At 33.3% G+C, this 22,148-nt stretch overlaps 1 protein-coding gene across 1 annotated transcript in view; it reads left to right on the forward strand.

The window, feature by feature from the left end:
* Positions 1-22,148, forward strand: part of CtsL4 (Cathepsin L4) — a 52,400-nt gene that overhangs the window by 23,931 nt on the left and 6,321 nt on the right. Inside the window, exon 2 of the mRNA XM_017610975.1 lies at positions 3,748-3,900. Within this exon, the coding sequence (XP_017466464.1) occupies positions 3,748-3,900 (153 nt within the window). The remainder of the gene's footprint in view (positions 1-3,747; positions 3,901-22,148) is intronic.

The following is a 22,148-nucleotide window of genomic DNA, read 5'->3' on the forward strand; positions in this document are numbered from 1 at the left end:
TCGATACACAATAGAGAGCCTTAGAATTATGCAAAAACGAGAAATGACAATTAATAAGAAGGAAGATACAGACAACATTGCGGCCGCATACATAACTTGTTTACAGAAATGAAATTTTCAGTACTGACAAAACTACCACATCAAGTGGTATGGATATATTTTCTTTTTTAGTGATTAAGTATTTATTTTGAATATCTAAACAATGTAAGTTGGTTTGTCATTAAATTCAATTTGTTGTTTTTTCGGTTAATACTTAATGTGTGTGTTTTTTTTTGTATTTTTATATATTTGTTGTAACAGATAAAATAAACACTACCTCTGAGGATGCTAGAAAAGTTTTAGCGAAACGTCGGGTGAAAAGTGGAATAAAGTAGTTTTATTCGCTCAAGAACTGAAAAGATCAGACTAGCCTACAAACATAAAATAAAATAAATTTGAACTGATCGGACAAAAAAAGATAGATTTGTTCCATTCCTCTTTTCAATTTTACAACCTTCGTTGGGCCCCTAACATTCAGCCGTGCCCGGGTCAATTGACCCCGCTGACCCCCCTCTCGACAGGCCTGCTGATGTTACAAAGAAATATTGATCGGATTGGCATTGTTGTCAGGGTTGTCACTGAACATGATTCAATAATTAAAGGTTTGCTCATTAGTGACATTAGAGTTTTGACACTCCCTTAGCTCCCTTACAAAAGCTTTGCACACACACACGAACCCACACACAGTCCCTTGCTAAGGGAGCCGATTTTGTCAAGAGGGGGCGAGAAAACTGTTTTTTGAGCAAACCTTTTATTATTGAATCATGGTCACTGACGAAAAAATACTTACCATCCACTTGAAACAAAAATCTATCAAATATGGAAAATATCTACCGATAACTTTTTTTTAGATATTTTGATAAAAACTTTAGTTGTTTTATGGCATATTCTCAGTTTCCTTCAACCAAGACCGAAAGGGGGGAAACTAAAGACGACAACGAAACTTCATCATTTGAAAAAACTTCAACTGAAGTTATTATAGAAAAAATATAGTGACTCAAAAACCGCTTGGTGATTTTTTTTTAATTCACAATGTTGTTCAAAAAATGTTCGTCTAAATTTCGAACTTTTTACTCTGAATTTTTAGAAAAATTGATGGTATGGAGTTTTAAAGCCAAGCTAAAAATTCCCGTTGATTTTTTTTAAATTTTTTTGTCGCCAGTCTTTTGTGGTTTTCTATTTAACAATTGCGGTTGATAAAAAATATCGTATATTTAATTTTGTTTTGCATTCAATCATAGTGCGTTATTATATACCTGTCAATGCAATAAAGTAGACTACACTTTTGGAAAAAAATTTACCAAACTACGAAAATAAAGCGGGAAGGAAAAGATCAACAAAAACCTACTAAAATGAGAAAAAAAAATATCTTTTTACCAACCCAAAGTTTTTTTACCAATTTTGGTAATAATTTACCAAAGTGACAACCCTGATTGTTTCGCAGACATCATGACATAGAAATCACTGCATAAGAATTCATGGAAAGATATGCAAAGCTAGGGGTGAATCATTTGGTTTTATAATAAAATTATAGTTTAAAAAACTAAAACCTCCCTATTATAATTGTCATTCGTACTGTCATCAGGTATGTAACTTGAGAATAGAAATAGCTGCATCTTTTAGGCGCATCAATATTACATAGTCACATCCCGAGCTAATAAAAGGAAGGTAAGAAGGTAAAAAAATATCTATTTTATTGGTTTCTTCATAATAAAAAAATTTTCCCACATACTTACATATCTATGCTCATACAAATGTTGGTATTACTCTTAATATTTATACTCTAAAATATAGTACATAATATAAGTAAATCACATGACCTAATACAATTTGCAGTTTTTTTATAGCAAGCATTAAATGATATTGGCCCTTATGCATAAAAAGTGAGCTTAAGCTCCAACTCGATTTTCAGTAAAAATTCTTGAGCCTGAGCTCAACTACTTCAATGTAAAAATTTAGGTCTAGCTCACTTTTTATGCATGAGGCCATTTATTTCATGATTTTCAATGAAAGCTTCATGATTTCCCCTCCCAAATTGGTGACAGATAACAAGATCAACGGATATAAGGCCTTACTGGTGCGAAATAATGTCAATTGACAATATTACTTTTTCAAAAGCGAAATAAAATACATTGACATATTTGCTCTTTCAAAAATTTTGCATTTAAAAATCACATTTCTTATTTATATTTTTATTTTTTATTTATTTTTTTTTATTACCTTCATATTGTTTGATTTCGTAACTTCTACAGTTTTGGTGTTTCCTTTCTCAAATTTTTACAGCTAACTTCATAAGTTTAGACAACTATTCAGGTTGAAAAAAACTAAAATCAAAGATAAAGTTAATAAAAAAAATAAAAAATAAAAAATGCGATTTTTTTATGCAACATTTTTTTATTTTAATCTATCTCACACTCTCATGGAAAGCCGAGGTAATTACGCACATTTTGATACCTTAACTGAATTTCTCCGGCAAATAGTGTATTAATTGCAAACAATTGGAAAAAATACCACTCCGTGAGGTCAAAATTTCGGGAATTTTTTTTTTCCAGATTTTCGAATGTCATGACGAAATAAAAAAATAGGTATCTTCTTTTTCGATAAAAACTGTAAAAAAACATATTTCACACCCAAAAAAATATTGAGGTGTAAATATTGTATAGAATGACCCATATATATATATATATTTCATGATCTAATGATCGGATCTAAACCAGATTAGTAGTGGACCACCTCAGATGCAAAACTCGAAATCGGTTGACGTGGTCCAAAGTTATGCGGTGGCATACAAAAAAAGAAAACAACAATCCGAAGAACTGATAACCTGCTCCTTTGTTGGAAGTCGGTTAAAAACAAAACCGACTTCAAATCGCATATAGAAATTTTAGGAGTACCGTTAATCCATTTAGGAGTACCGTTGATCCAATGATCAGTTCGAAACCAGATTAGTAAGGGATCACCTCTGAGACACTACCTTTCCGATGCAAATAGAGTTTTCAAAATCGGTTGACGTGACATGTTTTGCAAGTTCTGTATCATTTCTACATTCCTTCTGCAAATATTTCTCGTATTCCACCTCTTTTTTGCGTTTGGTTTTTCGCATCGTGTTTTTATATTCGTAATTTTAAATTTTTTAATAAAATCAGTTGGTGGTTGTTCATGATTCTGTGTTGATTAATAGCAGACTGAGGATTTGGCAATAACCTCTTTCAGCTATGGAAACAACACATACGGGGCAATGTTTATTGTAACAGCATTCATATCTCACGTACGATGCAAAAACATTTGTTTCTTTGAATCGACATATGTACTTTGAGCATTGTTGACGCTATTTCTATTTGATTGAGGGAAATAGCATCATTAACTTTATTTCCAATTATTTGTTGACTTTATTTCTCTGTCAAAAGGTAATAATGTCAATTGACTTTACTTCGAAGCAGTATGCGAAATAGTGTCAATTGACCTTATTTCCGTTGATCTTGTTACCTGTCACCTCTCAAATTGTCTATAGTTTTCAAATACTGTTTACATAATATTCAAATCAACTTTTTGTTAAATTGCCCTGGGAAACCTATTGATCGGGGTTCACTCATTCGAGAATTTCGTTTTTTTTTGCCCAGTTAATGGCCAAAATAAGCGGGGAAGCCATTAACACGGGTGTTAATCAACCGGCGAATACTATATGTAATATATCTTTTATTATTTTAGAATGCCGTCAATAGGAGTTATATGCACGCATTCGACGAGTTCCGGAGCAGAGAGGCCTTCGAACAAAACGCCAACGTTGTGAGGCAGCATAACAAACTGTTTGAAAAAGGCGAGAGCAGTTATCGTTTACGTACTAATATAATGGCCGACATGGTGAGACTTAGAGCAATAAAAAGTGTGCCACGCAAAAATTAAGTAATGCCTTTAATATATATATGTAAGTCGATGATACGTATTGGTGATTCTCTACAAACTGTAATTTTTTGCATAATGATAATAAGTAACAAGGCGAATTTATATAAGGTGGTGTTGACGGTGAATTTAGACTTTCGCCGCGGTACTTATTAATGTCAAAATGATGTGTTTGTTATAAACCAGGCGAATTCATATTACAACAAACCCATCATTTTGACATTAATAAGTACCGCGGCGAAAATCTAAATTCGCCATCAACACCACCTTGTATAAATTCGCCTTGATAAGTAGCCTGTTCCCGTACTCCAGGATTTGCAGGTTTCACAGGAACAGCTGTCGCCTTTAATAAACCTTATGTAAAAGTGGCGTACGGGAACAACTTTGGACTAAATCCCACACACCCGGTATAAAGGGTAGCTTGTTTGTTTCGCAGTACTTCACCAGTTTCGTGACATGCTCCGGGGGATGTGAGTGTCATCTCCTGGGAAGTAGCCTAGGGATGTCAGTGGCAAAAATACATCGATGTTTTTCTTTGATTCGATGCATCGAAGGGCATACATCAGTTTGCATAGGATTTTTCAAATAATATTTCACAACAAAATATCGAGCCCTAACCGCCAAAATAACGTAAGCTTTTTTTCAAAATTTTCTTTTTGATACAGCAATGCATCTATATGCTCCAGGAATATCCCTGCATTAAAAAGAAAATTTTGAAAAAAATGTCGCTTACGTTATTGCGGCGGTTAGGGCTCGATATGTTATTAGCAAAATTGTATAAACCCAATAAACACCAAAAAAATATTTCTCCAACATTGGAGAAATTCATAGTTCTCAAGTTGATATCCAAACATCTTTCTCCAACTCATCTCTAACCCACGCGCAGATACGTAAAAAGTGATAGGGATATAAATTTTTAATTATCAAGTGAAAAACTAAAGCTATATAAAGGGGAAGTGTCAAAATTACTGCCGGACTGTATACTGTGAAGTGAATTATTGTAATACGATACTGATTAACTACATAATACAAAAGGAGTAATAAAATGAAAAATTAGTATTTAAATTCATCTATATGTGTCGTTTCAATCAGAAAGCTATAAGGTATTTTTAACCGACTTCCAAAAAAGGAGGAGGTTATCAGTTCGTCGGAATATTTTTTTTATAATTTTTTTTTATTTATGTAACCCCATAACGATTTTGATAATTCTTTTTGCAATAGAAAGGTAGTATATCAGAGGTGGTCCCATACTAATTTGGTTTAGATCCGATCGTTGGATCATGAAATATATATACATATAAACTAAATCGGTTTTTTTTGCTATAAATTACTTGTACTATTTCAATTTAAGTACTTAAATGATATGTTTGAGACCAATTGTAGAATTACATTGGAGTTCAAGTTGAGAACTATCATTTTCTCAACTTGAGAAACAGTCCTTTTTTCATACAAAGAAAAATGCCCTTTTTGTTGAGAACGCTGTGATCCTCCACTTGAGGTACTGTTGAGAAACAACGTTGGGATTTGAGCAATACCTTAGTTCTCAACTTAACTTCAAGTTGAGCTCAAACCTAAATGTTAATTGGGAAGTTAGAAATAAATTACTGCAACTGAGCTAGTTATGTTTAACCTAATGAATACATGATTATTACAGATTAGTGAATGATTAAAACTAAAACTTAGGTTTGTTAACATTTAGCGTTTGAGTAAAAATTGGCTTAGAGAGTGAAAAGTTGAAAATACCATTTGAGACTCGATCAAGATTATTAAATTCAATGAAGGCCCGAAAAATGGGTGCATTGCGGGCATAATTAGTTCTGTGTCTGACAATGTGGAAAATCGGAAAGTAACGAAAGATTCTTATTGGACAAATAAAAGTCATTGGTTTTAAAAGACAAGAACAATCTACATTACTCCGAATAAATAATATCACATAAATAAGAAAGAGTCACAATTGTTCTTCGAGTATCTAACAATTTGAGATTAATTAATTGGCACTGAGCTTTATACGAGGGAATCAGTTGACTAAAGTTAAGTGATCTGAGACAAAAACGGAGAAAAATTTTTTGAATACGTTTAATAGGGTCGATTTGCGATTGCACGTAAGGTCTCCATATAACTGCAGCATATTCCAGTTTAGATCTGACGAAGCAAGTATATAAAAGCTTCAGCCTATAGGGGTTTGAAAATTCAGAGGCATGTCGACGAACAAAACCCAGTATTGAAAAGATTTCCCAATAATTGAATTTATGTGACTTTGAAGGTGAGCTTAGAGTCGAAAAAACACCTAGATCCTTAGTTTCAACAACAACATTCAAGGGAATCCCAGAAATGTTATATGAAGAACTATACGCATTAGATGACTTAGAGAAAGAAATCTAAAAACACTTCGAAATATTGAGGCTTAAATTATTGTTTGTGCACCAAGTATGCAGGCAGTCAATATCCCACTGGAGCTTATGTATGTATATTCCCTACATTAGCGATGGTGTGATTTATCTTAAGATCATAATATCATAAAAGGTAATTGGCAAATGAAAAGCAATTGTTAATGTCATTAATGAATAATAGGAAGAGAAGTGGACCAAGAATGCTCTCTTGTGGGACACCAGATGTAGCTGTGAAAGGAACCGACGAAACATTATCTAGCATGACAACACATTGTCTATTACACAGATAAGACTTAAACCAGTTAATAATACACGAATGAAAACCAATCAGAGATAACTTGTGGATAAGTATATGGGGCACTTGTATCGAATGCTTTTGAGAAATCGGTATAAATGGACTGTACCTGATGACCATTTTGTAATGAAGAAATACAGTATTCATTGAAAACTGCTAGGTTCGAAGTAGTAGAACGTCTAGTCACGAACCCATGATGATTAGGGCAAATCAGATGCTTAACAGAAAAATAGAGCTTATTCTTAATGATGCACTCAAAGAGTTTGTGGACAATTTCGATATGGGTCTATAGTTAGATATATCACTCTTGTTACCACTTTTGAAGATATGTGTGATTGTAACTAATTACCACGCATCAATGAAAGTGCCAGATATAAGTGATTTATTAAAAATTAATTTTATAGGATAGACGAGGGCGAGCAATTTTTGAATAAAACTGATGAAGGGTCGTCAAGATCGATAGTGTAAGTTGACGTATATCATTCATAACATCATCACTGGAGAGTTCAAGAGAGCCGAAATTTATTGAAGAGAGGGACGGAAATGAAGACTTAACAGACAAACCTGATGTGCTATCAGGGACAAATTTTTTTTGAAATTACTCAGCAAATAAATTAACCGCATCATTAAGACCATATGCAGCTGGTTTTTTTAAATTAATAAAACTCCAAAAATTTTTTTGATTTTGTTTTATACGCAGAGAAAATGATACAGGTAAAATGCAGCTTTTTAAAAGAAATTGTAAAATGAAATTTTTTGATATAATTTTACTTCATACAAAATAAAAAATACAGTATTTGTACTTACGACTTTAAAGCGAAATATTCGCAAAACAAAAACGATCGTTATAATATATTCACTTTTTTTTACTGAGGAGAACAAACGACATTAAAGAAATAGCGTCAAAAATTCATATTTTAAAAACTAAAATTAAACATTTTAGAATATTGTCCCAACAAGTTGTAGTGTGACACAATTTTCAACAAGCAAAATAAAACCAGACATTTTTAAAATAAAAACGTTAATTTATTTTCAGTAAATTAGGTATGAAAAATATTTAAAACTAAAGTGTTTTGCATTAGAATTCAAAAAGCTACCTAGCTATAATGAAAAACTTTCATATGTTTGCATCATTTGTCGGAAAAATTGTGTTCAGATAAATAAGTTACTTCAATCTGCAGAAAAGGCGATGAAGTATATACAAACAATATTGCCATTCTAACCCCTAACTACATATAAGGGACATTAGTGGACTTCTTTGACCGAAAAAGGCTTTGGTAAGAGTAACTTACAAAAACAAATTTGTATGGGTTAAATAATAGTTTAAAACTTTCTTAATTTAAATTACAGGAGTTGACCAGCGTGAAGCAAAATTAGCAGGTCCAGCTAGGAAGTAAGGCAGGAACATCTGTATGTATGTATGTATTTATGTATGTATATAGTAATATGTAAAACATCTGTTATTTATTAAATGTTGTAACTTATTTATAAGTATATGTATATCAATATATTTTTGACAATGTGTGTACCAAACGACCTGTTGTGATTTAATAAAAATAAAATTTGAATATCATATTTGAAAACGCATGTTTTTAAAATGAGGAAAAAACATTTTAAGATTTAATTTCAACATGANATACGCAGAGAAAATGATACAGGTAAAATGCAGCTTTTTAAAAGAAATTGTAAAATGAAATTTTTTGATATAATTTTACTTCATACAAAATAAAAAATACAGTATTTGTACTTACGACTTTAAAGCGAAATATTCGCAAAACAAAAACGATCGTTATAATATATTCACTTTTTTTTACTGAGGAGAACAAACGACATTAAAGAAATAGCGTCAAAAATTCATATTTTAAAAACTAAAATTAAACATTTTAGAATATTGTCCCAACAAGTTGTAGTGTGACACAATTTTCAACAAGCAAAATAAAACCAGACATTTTTAAAATAAAAACGTTAATTTATTTTCAGTAAATTAGGTATGAAAAATATTTAAAACTAAAGTGTTTTGCATTAGAATTCAAAAAGCTACCTAGCTATAATGAAAAACTTTCATATGTTTGCATCATTTGTCGGAAAAATTGTGTTCAGATAAATAAGTTACTTCAATCTGCAGAAAAGGCGATGAAGTATATACAAACAATATTGCCATTCTAACCCCTAACTACATATAAGGGACATTAGTGGACTTCTTTGACCGAAAAAGGCTTTGGTAAGAGTAACTTACAAAAACAAATTTGTATGGGTTAAATAATAGTTTAAAACTTTCTTAATTTAAATTACAGGAGTTGACCAGCGTGAAGCAAAATTAGCAGGTCCAGCTAGGAAGTAAGGCAGGAACATCTGTATGTATGTATGTATTTATGTATGTATATAGTAATATGTAAAACATCTGTTATTTATTAAATGTTGTAACTTATTTATAAGTATATGTATATCAATATATTTTTGACAATGTGTGTACCAAACGACCTGTTGTGATTTAATAAAAATAAAATTTGAATATCATATTTGAAAACGCATGTTTTTAAAATGAGGAAAAAACATTTTAAGATTTAATTTCAACATGAGCATATTCAATTATCAAACAATCGTTTTTAAAAACGATTTGAAAATGTTCGTATCAAAAACAAAAACATGGATTTTGGAAATTGAATTGAAAATTTTCGTTCTCAAAATTTAAATAAATATTGTAGATGCAAAACCTGGGTCAAAACGTTTTTAAAAGTAAAATACAAATTTGAAAGTAAGATACAAATTTGAAAACGAAAATTTCTCTGTGTACTAATTTCAAAGTTGAACGTAAAATTCCGATTAAGAAACTTCTGTAGACAATTAGATTCCTTCTTATAGCGCTGAAAATTAAGATAATCTTCGGGCCTTTTTGAAGCTTTAAACTTTTGTAGAATTGGTTCCTCAGGTTTTTTAGTATTTGCAGTCCCCTATTATACCATGGCAGCTTATAAGAGTTAATCTTCCATTGAGATTAAAAAGTAACTGATCCCAATCATAGGAGAGTAAGAGCTCGTTTAGAGAGATAATGTCGCAAGAATTATAATTAAGAGAAAGTCGTGCAGGTGGAGAGAATTTATGAAATTGGTAAAATTGTAGTTTAAGTACTATTGGAATGTGATGCATGCCACAAGGTGTTCTTGGCGTTAAGCTTCCGGAGATGTTAAAGTTCATATTTTTGCCAATAAAGATAAGATCTAAGAATCTATTTAGCTTATTACAAAAGCCGTTGATTTGCATAAGATCAAGAGCAAGAATATTATCTATAAAGTAGATCTCAGAAAGAGATTCGACATTAGAAGGCGTTAAATTAATATTGTGAAACATATACGACCAATTAACATTACACAAATTAAAGTCTCCAAGAATACATAGTTGCTTTTCATCAGTAATAGACACAGCTAGAGCACTAATATTATTTAGATGAGACCTATAAAGCGTATCTGAACTGTTCGGAGCTATATAGGAAGCACACACAAAAAGTGGGTTCAACGCTCCACAGACGCGAATACGTAGCTGGTCAATGATTGAATCATTGTCTTCAAGCACCACAACTGATGAGCGGAACACACGACGGACCGCAACTAGTATTCCACCTCCTCTAGTACAGCCCGTTTTGACAGCATCACGATCTTTACGGTAAACATAAATAAGTTAGCATCGAAGTATTCGCGGTCATAAAAATCCGACGTCAACCAAGTCTCAACAACTCAGTATATCCAGTAAAAAAACGGTGGTGAAGTCCTTTATGGGGATAAAGTTTCCAGAGGTGAAATTTTAGGTAGCACACAAATTCTTACACACATGGTTGCTTTTCAGCACTAATGAAAGCAACTTAAGAAATATTTGAAAAACAAATTCATATAGTGCATTAATTTTGAAAAAATGCAATATAATCTATTTACTTTGATAAATATTTATAAAAAATATATTAGAACTATATATTAGAGCGCTGATTGGAGCGCTCTGGGCATTGCTGCCAAATAATAGTTATACTTAGAAATGCATCCCTGGTCCTTGTTCTTGCTGTATTGCATCGCGGTGAGTTCACTTTTTTCAGAAATTTGACAACAGAACAAAATGAAGGAAAGTATTTTTTTTTGCTAATTTTTGCTATTTCTATTGTTTAATATAAATTTATTTCTTTTCAGGATATGTTGAGGCAACAAAGAAGGCGCAGTTGAAAAATGAAGCTATCATGACGGTAACCAGAATCGAATTTCGGAAAGTAAGTCTGCATTGTGCAGCATTATAATTATTGTATTAAAAAGTATAATTAAATGAAATTCTGTTTTATAGAAATGTTGTAAATGCTGTGGCCAAACATTTGGTGATCTTTCCGAAGAGTTGAGAAACCGAAAATATGCCAAATGGTAGGCAGCTTGTATTCACAATTGCCTGAAGCATGGCGAAATTCCTTTGACGGAACCGGCAGCCGACGAAGGTGCCCATCAGCTAGGGGATCATGCGGTAGGGCGGTGATTTCAGGACAACCTTTACCATCGCCTGAGACATTAGCTTCAGCGCCACCACTAGCACCAAATTTACCATATATATATATATCGTCGTTTAAAGTGCAAAACCGCGTATCAACAAAATGCAAAACCGCGTAGAAATTATTTTCTAGAGCGTAAAAACACTCATATTTCAAAATGGTTCTCTTTTTTAGAAAGCAATCGCATATTTGCCTAGTATATTTCAGGACGTGTGGTCCAGTTTTCGGCAGCCAATGTCAGTTACGCGGTTTTGCGACGATATACATGAGCTAATAAGGAAAGCGGAGAAATACGCGATGTTCGCTGGCACAGCTCTCAATTTTGATGATGTAAAAGCAGCTATAAATAAGATAATCTTCAGAAATATTTAAAACTATTTGTTTTGGTTTTTCAGCGCATTAATGCAGCACCCAGGGTTGTATTTACCGTCTATGAAAATGTATTAGGTATGAAATGGAGTAAATAAAAATCTACGAAAATATATCTTGAATTTTTTGTCATAGAGCCATTATTAAATACATATCTATACAGAATTAATGTGCTAGAGAGAGATAAATATACAAGTGCAACGCTCAACGCTCTAATTCAAGTATATATATCGCATGTTTAATAACATAACGAAGTATTTCAAAATTTCAATTTTGTGGGAAAACACAATCAAAGTTTTATCATTTACATAAATGTTACTTCCGGCAGGTTTTAGGAAATCACGATACAAGTTTGAAATGCAATTTCTCAAAAACACGACTACAGATTTTCTCCAAAGTGTCTTAGAATGCTTCTAGTTCACGAAATTCTTAAAATATTTTTTTTTTTAGTTTAGTGTTAACCATTTATGAGTTACGAAGGATTTTCTTGCAGTCACTTTGATTTACGCCAAATCAGCCTTTTCGTGAGTTCCGCCCGAACACAATTTCCTCCGAAATTTTTTCATCCACCCCTGGTGAATACACGGAAACGAAATTCAAAAAATGACCCAGCTCGGGAAAATGAAACTCCTGATAAAACTCAATATTTCGGAAATTAAACAAGATATTCGAAAACAGATGGCGCTGTTAGAAAGATCTTGATTAATTTAGTACGACTACATTTTTAACTTAATTTGTTCATCCAAGCGACGATATTTGAATGTTACTCGCGTAATTTTGAACTTGTGTGCAAATTTTCGGAAAAAAAGTTAAGCAGAAGATATTTTCGCAGATTCACAATTTATTTAAAGTAAATCTATCAGCCTTATCGCCAATTCCATGTAAATAAATCGCTCCCATAACTTAATTTAAGCATTTAATATATTTCACAGTTAACTTTAATACTAAATTACAAATATTTGTGCAACCGCTTCGACACAGTAAATAAAAAAATGGGTATTAATAAAATAAGTATTCTTAATACATTTATATTTCAGTTAAACATGAGATGTTTAAGCGCACTGCAATATTTTTGTATCAATTTCTGAACTAATTTTCACCACCTTAAATTGCAGCACAACACTCTAATTGCCGAAAAAACGTTGCCTGCAACCCTAGTCCTTTATGGGGACCAAATATGGTGAAAGAACAGCTCAGTTTGTTTACTGTATATACTGAGCTCAACAAAGGCTGAAAGGTGAGCTGCGAACTAAAAGAGCGAATTATGTGCGTTTTGGTTCTAATGCCAGACATACTTTGGAAGTAAATTCTGAGACTGGATTTAACTTCCGTTTCCAATGATTTTGTTAAGTTGCTTGCGTATCAGCTGGAATTTTTAGTAAAAAATCATTCGCTGGCCATAAGGTCGGATCAAATAGCTTTCCGTAGTGTCTTGCGGATACACCAAATTTAAAATTAATGCTTCACACATTCTTTAGAAGTGTGTAGATACCCACAGGTAAGGTGCAGTAGCGACGTGTTTGACCACAATCCTGGCAGTTATGACATTGAACAGGGCCTCTACGCTTATGGGGTTCTTCTACGGAGATTTTACGGTGTAGAAGATATCGCAATTGATATATTTGATGCACTTCCCCTTTCCTCAGATTATGAAAGCAAGGTTCTAGCTCTATTTTGAACATCGATTGAGGCATGCTTTCTTTATTTTTGATGTTGAAAACATTGCGCACCTTAAAACCGTTTTCCCTAAGAGCATTTTCTATCTCTTGTGAGTTCACACTGGACTCGATGCCTTTTATGACAACTTCTAGTCCTCGGCTACTTTTAAGTTGATAGGTGTAATAAGATTTCTTACACTTATCAAACTCATTGGTAATTTTACGAAAAGTATCCTCGATTTGAGCCTGTATTTTCACTTCGTGTATATTACCCTTTTTAATAGGAACCACACGAAAATTATTTTTCCCTACTAGTTACTAGATACTCTCTCTATCAGAGCATTAGAACTTGGTTCTCGTAGATAAATAGGTGGAGGTTTGTATTTTTTAACTACCTGTTGGTTAGAATCATTATTCATATCAGCGAGAATACTAAAACCATTATTCGCCGCCGATGTAGAAGTACCTGAAGTGACTACTTTCAAAATTTTATTTTTTGGGGTTTGTTTTCCATTTTTTTCGGGCGTGCGCTATCGCTTTATGAATATGTAACGATCTAACCCAGTCTGAACAGTAGCATTTTTTGCTTGTTTTTCTTCTTCTTTGTTTGTTGCCGTCGAAGTATTAGTATCCGCATTGATCACTGCTGGAGAGCAAGATGATATTCTTTGCTTGGCTGCATCTGCTGTTTGTGATGGTGTGTTAGAAGTATACGAGTTTTCTTTAGCGTTGTTGTTGCTTGTTTTGCTTTTTGGGCTGTATGCAGTAATTGTCAAATATGCATTTCTTTTGCTTGCGCTTTGCATTCACGATTGAGAGAAATAGAGATTGCGCCAATCGCGGTACCGCTAATCCGCTCTTTGTGATTTTGACAGAATCAGCTGTGTGCGTGACGTCATCTTGGTGTAATTGTTGATTGTGAGCATGCGAAAAAACTAAATAACAATTTTAATATTTGTGTGTTAATATTTCTGCGTGGTTTTAAACAATTATTGAGACATTACAAAGCAAAACGAAGTATGCAGTGGCAAAGTGTAATAGTGAAAACAAAAGGAATGCGTGCGATATAAGTTTTTTTTTTCGTTTCCTACGGACCCAAACCTGGCGAAAAAGTGGAAGCACTTCTGCCGGCGAGGAGATGCATTAAACACCAAATCGAGCTTCGTGTTATGTGTATGAGCTATGTGCTTCTACATGGAACCATGTTGGCCTTTCCTTGGTGAATTGTAGTAGGTACATTTCCATGGTGAATGTAGACAGTTGCTGGTTTAGTTTGCTGGCAATGGCATACATACAAACGCAGTTTCTACAGGAAATAGGTACATGAACTTCACTACCTCAATACTTACTTTTGTTAGTACCTGATTCTTTTTAGTGCTGGTATGAGGTAATGCACCAGTGGATAAGGTCGCCAGGCGCTAATTCAAGCGGTATCTTACCGCGCTGTTACGTACCTAATACAAAACAGTGCCTAAATTATTAAACATTTAAAAGTTCAGCTTAAATTATGTTTTACTTACATAGAATATTTGTTGCCAAAGAAGCCACACTCAAGCATCCTCTCGGAAATGGTACAAAAATCATCAAATAAAAGCTATGGAGTCAACAGCTGTGGAGTTTATGGTGGTTGGCTACCGTCCACAAATATAAATATGCACTCTGCATGGCTTTTTACAATGGCGAGTCCAAAAATTCACTTTGCTGCACAACTTCCTTTTGGTCTACATGAAATTGCAAACACTGTTAATACATCCATTTTTTCATGTGCTAAAAATCGTACTTACCTAAAGGGCTACATGTCCAAAATTATTGCTACGTGTTCCCAATTAATCAATCTTTGTATATTTATTGATTCCTGCAAAATTGGGCCATGTAATATTAAAATAAACCCATTTTTCTGCATTGTTTACATATTTTTATATGCGTTTTGGCATTTCTCTCTCGCATTTGCACCAAGATGACGTCACGCAAAAATTACGCTCAAAAATCCTCTCTCATTGGCGCAATCTTGTATTCTATCATTCTTGCTTTGCATTGAGTGCTTGCGCTCCTTTAGGGAAGCGCCCTTGACACTCATCTCTCACTTAACTACCGTTCGTATTTTGCATGTAAACAGTGATGCCAGACATTCTCTGTTAAAAATCCCACGAAAATGGGGAAAAAATCCCTCAATTACCCACAGCTTAAAAATTTATCCCACAAAATTCCCAACGAATTTAAACATATACATGTTTCAGTAGTAAAGAAGTAAAATTCATATAAATTCATATAATAATAATAATTGGCGCTTACACATATGTGCTTCTCCTCCAATTTGTGGCGTGCACACAGGGGAGGACACAAAGGGGAGCGACCTACAGTTTTACGCCGACTCCGAATGGCGAGTGTATTTTGATGAGAAGCTGTTTTTCATGGCAGGAGGTTTGCCATTGCCTGCCGGCTTCACTTTCAATTTTTGCTCACTCACTAAGGGCCTAAACAAATTTTTTGGTGACTTTAAAATTGAAGCACATTCATGTGCTATTAACCATTTCATCAGATAATTTGCTCCGCTTTTTACATGATACACCAGTTACAACTGAAAAGATTCTTTCTTACTCAGCGCTTGAATTGGTTAACGTAAGAAAATTTTCGAAATTGTCCTTATAATTTTTAACAATTATATACCATTTCACTCCACATCACATCTACAGAAAGATTAATTACGTAAGAATGTCGAATATTCTTGAATTTGGATCAATTATGCAACAATAACTGCATCAAAAGAAAATCCCTTATTTGTTTGAAATGTCCCTTTTTTCCCTTTTAATAATTTTTGTTGCAAAATATCCCTCAAATGGGGAAATTACCCACAATCTGGCATCACTGCATGTAAACAATAACTTATTTATTTTTATGCACATTGTTGTTTTATGTCTTATTGTTTATTTAGGTATTTTTCGCGATCACGGCTTGATTTTTTATACTGCTGAGGGCAGTTCGCGACAACACAAAACTCCAATAATAGTTTAGTGTGTCTGGTTAAGTATTATTAGTTACACGATAAATATGATTTTTTTATGGAGCGAATAAGGAACACGTCCGTACTCAACCGCAACTGAAATCACAGTATACCAGTAGAAAAGCATGAACGAAAGACACAAGATCACGCCTTCCCTAAAGAAACAAAAAAGTTATTTTCTAGCTGTTGAAATCTCGACGCCATCTTTGTTGTAAGAAGTAAGCAACGAAGAGAACAAAAAAAAACGCGTAATTGTTGAACGCATGAATAATCATTTTTATTATGCAAATTCTCATGTCGCTGTGTAAAATTATTCTTTACCTTATGTGTGCACACGTTGTCACAAGCGAAAATTAAGAAAATTGCAGTAAAAAGCCACCACCAAATTGTAAACAACGAACAAATGTAAACAAACGTCTAATGTCAAAGTCGCCCAACTTTTTTCCTAAATCCGATTATAACGGGCTACTAAGAAGAAGGCGTGATCTTGTATTTTTGGTTCATGAGTAGAAAAGGTTTTTGTTGTTGTGGCTGTTAATTTGGTCCCCATAAAGGACTTGAGGGTTGCGAGCAACTGTTTTGTCGCATTCAGGGTGCTGTGCAGCAAAATAATGTGGTGAAAAATTTTAACATCGGATAAATGGCGAGAGAAATATTGTTATGCGCTTTATAAGTAAACATGAACGTAATAAAATATTTTATACTGCAATACAACTAATTAGCGCTATTTTTACAACTCGAAGTGATCTTAAAAATATTTGTGATGAAATCTGTACTTTATGAGTTATATGAAAACTATGTTATATGCAAAAATATATTCCGATTTACTTCAAATAACTGGTGTAAAATGTTATTTATATGGATCAAATTTTAATAATAATATTTATTCCGATTTACTTCAAATAACTGGTGTAAAATGTTATTTATATGGATCAAATTTTAATAATAATATTTATTACCTTCATCTACATTGCTTTCATTGAATGTTTCCTCGAGTAGTTGCAGTTTTCTTCAATTGTCTCTAGCAGACTATACCCGTTAAAACTAAATAATTTCACAATTTCCACCCTATTATAGAATTATATTTTAATAAAATGGGATCAATTACTGAAGAATATAAACTCCGATCAAATTATAGTACTGAATGCTTGAGAAACAATTATTTAAATCAAATGATCAATAGTGAAGGCACTCGGAGCGTATTTTGGAACACGGACTAAACTATGCATATTAAGACTAAACAGTTTCTCATAAGGTTATGTTTTAATATAATATGATTAATTACTGAAGAATATATTAACTCCATTCAAACTATAGCATTCATTGTTTGACAAACTATTTAAATCAAATGATCAACAGTGAACGCGCTCGGAGCGAATTTTGGAACACTTCATAAAATATTTACAGAGGATGTATATTATTTGGTAGAGATCATGTACTTAACAAAGTGTGATTGAATTTGACATTGCTCTCAGAAGAACCATCCTATAAAGTCAAATTGAAAAAAATGTGTATGAATGTTGACTCGTTTGTTTATATTTTTTGACATAATAGTACCTGAAAAGAGAGCCGCACTGAGTTGTCAATAACACCTTGTTTAATACACCAATGATACAAATATTTAAAGATAAAACCGCTTGCTCAATTCGTCGGCCATCATTTATTTTTTGAAGTTTGTCTACTTTATAAAATTGAAATTTTGAGAGCAACTCAAATGCCAAATAAAAGTAAAACAAAATACAAATAGATGAAAATATTGAAATTTTATTTTATTTAAGACTGAAAATGAGAATGTATTTGTGAGATTGAAAATTTGAAAACCTTTTTTTTATGTTAGCGAACTTCAAAAATGTTCAGGCTGCCTGTCAGCGGTTTTACCTTAAAATTTTTGTATCATGAATACACCTTGGTCGAGATATCATGAAAGTTTTCCTTTATTTATTTTTACTTAAAATCTTTGAAAATTTATCTTGACTTTTTTTCTGTAGAATACGTGTTATTTTTTTACGATTTTAAAAAAAGGAGGACAGTCGGGTCTACGTAACCAGAACGACCTGAAGGTGGGTGCTTTAAGATTCATTTTGTAAATATGTGCATATAAAAACAATTGCGATGTTTTATTATATTTTAAATTATGAGTTTTATTCGTTCAATTTTTTATGTATAATAGTTTTGAGAATATTTTTGGTTCTGTTGTATTCTTTTATTGCATGCCTTAAACGTTTTTACTTTAGGTTATAATGTTGAAGAAGGCACTTTAGCTAGGTGCGATCAATTTAGCATATGTGCGTAAAAGCATGGAGTAGGTATACGGCTGGGTTGCTGCGATTCTCTACCATCTTGTCAAAGGAGAATTGGTGGCTATCACGGAATCCATCGTCAATCGATTATGGATGGCAACGGAATCTTAGTTGGGTTATCGATGGACAGCGCCACTGAAATGAAAATGTTTTTTATTATGAACTAAGTTTCAAAAAGTTCAAGGTGATACAAATTAACAAAAAAAAAAATTTAAAAAAGAAATAAAGTATCTCAATTAAAATTTCCCGGCAGCCACAAAAATGCACAAACGACAATAACGCAAAATTTGCTTTATTTCACTTTTAAATGGGAAACCAAAATCTGACTTTTGCTTTATTTCCAACAAAGGTTGGAAATAAAACAAATTTTGCCTTATTTCTCATTGCTTATTTATACTATTTGTAAAAAAAACAGTTTACTGACAGAAGGAAAAGAACTTTGTTTATTCCGAAAATACAATTAAACCAAGGCACATTGAACAGGTAATATCAGTATAGCAGCTGATTTGATTTTTTCGAATTATTTGTTCTCGAAAATGTCAAATATTTTACATTTCTTCTCACAAAAATTCTAAATTGTTAAAATCTATGTGCATGTGAAACATTTTCCATACAAAACCAGCGATTAAATAGCAGCTTTTGGAAAGCTCGCCCAACTCAGCAGCACAACCGCTGATTACTGGGCCTGGCACAGGATGATGGATCAATGCTTCGAGAAGCGAACCAATTTACTAAGAAAGAAAGTTGCAACAATTTTCATTTTTTCAATTTAAATTTTTTACCTTTTTCGTATTTCGCATGGCACGCTTTGATGAAGAAGAAAAAAATCAGAACAGTTTTTGGCACCTTCGATACCAGAAGCAACAACAAAATACAGGCAAATGTTGTTTTTGCTCAAATGCTCTAAACCTGTTTGATAGGCCCTGAATTAAACAAAAAATGTGATACAATTCATATGAAGAAAGTAATATTCACAAAATATTTTTACTTATGAAAAGTAACAAAATATAGGAAAAGCATCGTCTTTGAAAACTGCTCCGCATATTGGACATAGCGCTTTTGTATGAATGTTTTCTGCATGCTTTTTAATATGTTATTATTGCGAAGGGAGGGGTGGGGCGGGGGACGCAAGGGCGACGTCGAACGCGGTGCGGGGTGGTGCAGGGCGGCGCGCGAACGCGGACCGCCGCGACGCCGGGCACTTTCAAATTTGTATACTTACAAATCCGTCCATTTAATTTGTTCATGTACTACTTTTTTCAAATGTAACTGGGTGACTACCTACATATGTATGTGCACTATTTTGCTTTATTACTCAAATTGTTAAGTTTAAAAGTTGGTCTTATTGCTCAACGAGAAATGAAATAAAGCAAATTTGTGTTATTTCACATTCGATTGGGAAATAACACAAATTTGCGTTATTGCCGTTTGTGTTATTCCACAAACCAAACTCCAAAAACTTTACAACCTCTATGTGCCACCAGCCCTTAGTGTTTTTGCCAATGACATGGCCATGGAATACCTTATTCCCGGCTGATTTGGGAGACCACTCTCGGTCACGACCAGAACATATTTACCAAGCGGAAAAATCGCAGGGCTTGCAGTAGTTCTCCTTGCAATCACCGTTGATGATGCTGTGCTTGTAATTAATAGTCTGAAAAGAAAGCAAATTGCATTAATCAAATGTAAAACACATCAAACCAATAAATTTAAATAATTTGTTTACCATTTCACAAACTGAATTACCAAGAAATAGAAACTCACCGCGATGCGATACAGAAATAAAAACCAACAGGGCTGCATTTTCTTGGTAACCAACACAAGCGCTCAGAGCAATCTGATCCGCAATATTATTTTCTGAAAAATAAGCGTTGAAAAGAGTTTTTAAACATGATCATCACATTATCGAATTAGCGCACACTATTGTGTTTATTTTTACTAGAATATAATTGTGTTATCTCTGACTTTTTTTCAATGTTTCCTAATATTCGTTCTTTTGGTATGCAAAAGCAACCATGCGCTCAATTTATTGTGGGGAAATTTGGTCCCCATAAAGGACCACGAAACAGCTACAAAAACAAAAACCTTTTCTACTGGTATACTGTGACTGAAATGAAGTGTCAAGAAAATTTATTGTGAATTTGGTGTTAGTCGAAGAGCTGAAGGTGCTGCCGTTTCAAAATTTCTATTGCGTGCTTGAAGGACAATCTGCACTTACATGAGGCGATTTTCCTAGAGATTCGACATCGCCTGAGAATACGCCTGCGAAGTTGCTTAAAAAACAGTATTTCTACAGACAAGAATACTTAAGAACTTATTGCAAAAATTAGAAATAAGATTTTTTTATGTACCTTCTAAGGCAATAAAAATGAAAACCTTAGAAGGCAAATATCTCGAACAAATGGCGCGATAGAAGAAAACTAAGAATGCAGTTTATCTACATTTGAATACTACTTCATGGTCTGATGTATCCTTTTTGGCACATTCTTACGTTACTACAAATATTCTACCACATATTTTTAGAGATCTACCACTATTTTTATTAAAAATCTATCTCTAATTTGGTTTCTGAAGGGACAACACTGCTGCAAACATAAAAAGTATATTAAGAGTGTGAATATTATGAGGGAGAGGGTAAATATAAAAAATATGTTGTTGTGTCCTTTTCCACATCGCGAAGTTAGCTGAGAATTCACCCACAATATCATTCGGCCATTGTTTCTCAAAAGCTTGCATCGTTTCAAGCATTTTTATACCTTTCATGAGCATGAAATGGTATTATAACTGTGGTCCGATGTTTGTAAGTACCAGAATAAAAAGAGATCGACCCATTAAAATGTATACTTATATGATCAGAACGTCGAGCTGAGTCGATTTAGCCATGTCCGTCTGTCCGTCTGTCCCTCTGTTTGTATGCAATCTAGTCTCTTAGTTTTCGAGATATCCGGATAAAATTTGGTAGGTGGGTGTATTTTCATAATGTATTAATCATTTGTCGGGTCCGGAAGATTCGGACCACTATAACATATATACAACTGATTGCTCAGATATGAGATTTTTCGTTATAACTTCTCCATTTATGCGGCTAGGAAAATGAAATTTTGCAGTACTTGCACCCATTATCAACAGAATACTTACAGTGAAAATAACAAGGATCGGGTGACTATAACATATATGTATCTTCCATACATCTGATTGTTCAGATATGAGATTTTTCGTTATAACTTCTCCATTTATGCGGCTAGGAAAATGAAATTTTGCAGTACTTGCACCCAGTATCAACAGAATACGTACGTACAAAGATCGGGTAACTATAACCTATAGCTCCCATACAACTGATTGTTCAGATATGAGATTTTTCGTTATAACTTCTCCATTTATGCGGCTAGGAAAATGAAATTTTGCAGTACTTGCACCCAGTATCAACAGAATACGTACGTACAAAGATCGGGTAACTATAACCTATAGCTCCCATACAACTGATTGTTCAGATATGAGATTTTTCGCTATATCTCCTCCATTTATATAGCTAGGACCATGAAATTTTGCGCTGTTTCCACACATTATCAATATAAGACTTACAGTGAAAATAGCAAAGATCAGGTAACTATAACCTGCAGCCCCCATACAACTGATTGTTCAGATATGAGGTCTTTTATCATAACTCCTCCATTTATGCA

The sequence above is a fragment of the Rhagoletis zephyria genome, unplaced genomic scaffold, assembly GCF_001687245.7.
Source record: "Rhagoletis zephyria isolate East Lansing unplaced genomic scaffold, Rhagoletis_zephyria_1.1 Rzeph_scaffold_00359, whole genome shotgun sequence".
NCBI classification, from domain to species: domain Eukaryota; kingdom Metazoa; phylum Arthropoda; class Insecta; order Diptera; family Tephritidae; genus Rhagoletis; species Rhagoletis zephyria.